The sequence below is a fragment of the Scylla paramamosain genome, chromosome 23 (assembly GCF_035594125.1).
Source record: "Scylla paramamosain isolate STU-SP2022 chromosome 23, ASM3559412v1, whole genome shotgun sequence".
In the NCBI taxonomy this organism is placed as follows: Eukaryota; Metazoa; Arthropoda; class Malacostraca; order Decapoda; family Portunidae; genus Scylla; species Scylla paramamosain.
In genome coordinates this window covers 14,680,623-14,683,628 of record NC_087173.1, presented here as the reverse complement: position 1 = coordinate 14,683,628, position 3,006 = coordinate 14,680,623, and the positions used below count along the sequence as shown (strand labels likewise).

The following is a 3,006-nucleotide window of genomic DNA, read 5'->3' as shown; positions in this document are numbered from 1 at the left end:
ATATGGAGACAGGACACTATGAGCCCTGCTCGAACCCTGTATTATACAACTAGGTAAATAGACAGGGGTTGGAGTTAGCACCCATTATGTTCCAAATATACATCAATGATATGCTGGGGGGTTTCACCAGTTATATATTGCTGATGATAGAAAATTGTTAAGAGTAATAAAGAGCCATGTCGACTGTATGGAGTTGCAAAGAGATATTGATGAGATGTATGGGTGGAGCAAGAAGTGGAAATTGGAATTCAATGCTAAGAAATGCCATGTGATGGAAATGGGAAAAAGTGAAAGAAGACCTGCATGGGGCTATAAAATGGTGGAGGAAGTAATAATGAAGAGCAAGGAGGAGAAAGACCTAAGAGTGGTTTTTCAAGATACCCTGACCCCAGAATGGCACATAAGTGAGATATTTCACTCGATGTACAGGATGTAAACAAATGTTAGCGTGGCATAAGACTATGATGAAAAAAATTAGAGCCACTATGCTACGTCCCAGGCTGGAATATGCAGCAGTGGTGTGGTCTCCGCATATAAAGAAAGATGTAAAGAAGTTGGAAAGAATTCAGAGGGCTGCCTTAAGGATGGTACTGGAGCTGAAAGACCTAACTTACAAAGAGAGGTTGAAGGAAATGGGACTGCCAACTTTGCAAGCTAGAAGAGAAAGAGGAGATCTAATAATGATCTATAAAATAGTAAACCACATTGAGAAGATAGACAAGCAGGACCTGGTGTTGCTGGAAGAGGATGAAGCTGGACAGATGAGAGGGCATTCAAAGAAGATCAGGAAGAGTCAGTGTTTGAGGGGCATCAAGAAGTACAGTTTTGCACATAGAACTGTGGATATCTGGAATGGCCTAAATGAAGAGGTTGTTACAGCACCAAACATGCAGAAATTTAAGGAAATGCTGGAAAAATAAAGATATGGAGACAGGACACTGAGCCCTGCTCAAACCCTGTATTATACAACTAGATAAACACACACACACACACTCTCTCTCTCTCTCTCTCTCTCTCTCTCTCTCTCTCTCTCTCTCTCTCTCTCTCTCTCTCTCTCTCTCTCTCTCTCTCTCTCTCTCTCTCTCTCTCTCTCTCTCTCTCTCTCATCATGCACAGTGTGAATATACGTGGTGTGTATGTGCATGTGTGGTCGCCTTATCTTCTCTATCCTCCTCCTGGAGGAGGATGTTGGCTTCGTATATACAAAGACATAGATGGTTCATATCCATACACTTTAATTTTAAAGATATATCGTATACTCTATTTGATATTTTTGGCAAGAAAGTAAAGCACTATTACTGTCTTGCAGACAGATGCTGACTGGACTTGTCATTCAGACACTTTTATGTGTGGATCCATTCCCTGCGAGCCACTATTTCCAACCCTAGACACACCTTCCATAAATGAATATCAACATTGAAAATTATTCTTGAAATCAATGAGACCCATGAATTTGTTTAAGTTAAGTATGTATCTTATTTAAGCTAAATTATGTTAGTTTAGTTTAAGTTAGGTGTATGTAAGCTGGTGTAAGTTATGTTATTCTGTCCTTTACATCTGGAAGGATCATACATATATTAAAGGGATAGTTTGCTGCCTGTGTTTCTGTAAACCTAAACAGGAAGTTTATAAAGGAATGCAGGTGGGGTTATGGAGTGTCAGAAGGGGAGTGAATGTGAGGTATAGGAGGGGATGAAAGAAGTGGTGTGGTGAGGGGCAAATGAGAAAAGCAAAGTAGGGGGAAAAGAAGGGTGTGCACTCTTTATGTCACCTAGGGTGTGGGAAGATATAGGAGCACATAGATGGAAGGGTAAACACCTTCCAAACACAAGATGATCCACATGTGTAAGGAATGATATACTCACCCACATTCTGCACACTCATTTTCACTGGGGAGAAATATCTCCACCAACTCATCAAATCCAGTAACAGCTATGCTGTCCTCCCCAAGGATGTTGAGCACCATCTTGTCAATGTCATCAATTGGGTTGGAAGGCCTCCTAGATCAAACAGACCCATTAGTAAAGTGGCCACTTATGTTCAGTGTTTCACTACTGCCTTCCATGAAAGATAACAATGTAAGTATGAAAAAAAAAAAAGAAAGATGCCTAACAGACTTATCCTATTAGTTTACATCACTGACTTCTTGTGTTTGCCTAAATCTTTCTTTTTATTTGAGTACCTTCAATAGGCTAGTGCAAGAAAACCCAGTTTTACTTTACAAGTGCACAGGGATAACCCATCTCTATTTTGCCATTACAGACTGTTACATCTAATCATTGTGAGTATTTCCAACCCTAGACACACCTTCCATAATTGAATAACAGCACTGGAAATCATTCTTGAAATGAATGAGACCCATGAATTTGGTTAGGTTAAGTTATGTATCTTATTTATGTTATATTCTGTTAGTTTAGGTTAGGTTAGGTTACGTAAGGTTGTTAGGTTGAAGTTACTGATTTGCAAAAGAAATGATGGTTAGAGTTATAGAAAATATAAAATTATAGGAAATATCTAATATCTTGGTCTCACCTGGAAAGATGTCCTTGTGCCCTTGTTAAATATTACTGAAAAGCTACTAGGAACAACCAAGGTCATAGATTACTAATGCATATTTTAAAACTTGGCTAAGAGTTGCATACAGTTTAGTACAAGGGAATTAAACAATGAGAATATTTTTACCAGCTCCACGTTGGGTCTCGTTAAATTCAGCCCTGTTGGCTTTGGCGACAGACTGAACAGTCTGCCACCTTTTCTGGCATTCTTTGATAGCAAGGAGGCTTGCTATTTTATCCCAAGCCTTGGATTTTGCTGCTGCAGAGCACCCAACATTGGAGAACTCTCCCCTCATGATGGGTGCTTTATCTTTGTACACTTCAACATGGCAGAGTGTTTCACTGATACTCCAGTTGCTGCTTGATTTTCTCTTCTGTGGTGGTAGCTTTGACACATCCAGGTTAGCAGTAACACACTAATGCGAAGTACACGTTGCATGGGGCATTCCCT

At 39.8% G+C, this 3,006-nt stretch overlaps 1 protein-coding gene across 1 annotated transcript; it reads left to right on the top strand.

Annotated features, from left to right (window-relative positions):
* Window positions 1–485: 485 nt before the first annotated feature.
* Window positions 486–1,388, top strand: LOC135111932 (uncharacterized). Its single transcript, XM_064025610.1, has 2 exons — window positions 486–817; window positions 1,310–1,388. The coding sequence occupies exons 1-2, from the start codon at window positions 486–488 to the stop codon at window positions 1,386–1,388; spliced, it is 411 nt and encodes a 136-aa protein (XP_063881680.1).
* The last annotated feature ends 1,618 nt before the right edge of the window (window positions 1,389–3,006 follow it).

What these genes read in the sequence shown, in the direction of transcription:
- LOC135111932 (XM_064025610.1), top strand. Translation starts at nt 486, where the DNA reads ATGCTACGTCCCAGGCTGGAATATGCAGCAGTGGTGTGGTCTCCGCAT. An exon ending in TGTTTGAGGGGCATCAAGAA is followed by an intron (nt 818 to 1,309) that starts GTACAGTTTTGC and finishes ACTGTCTTGCAG; the next exon opens with ACAGATGCTGACTGGACTTG.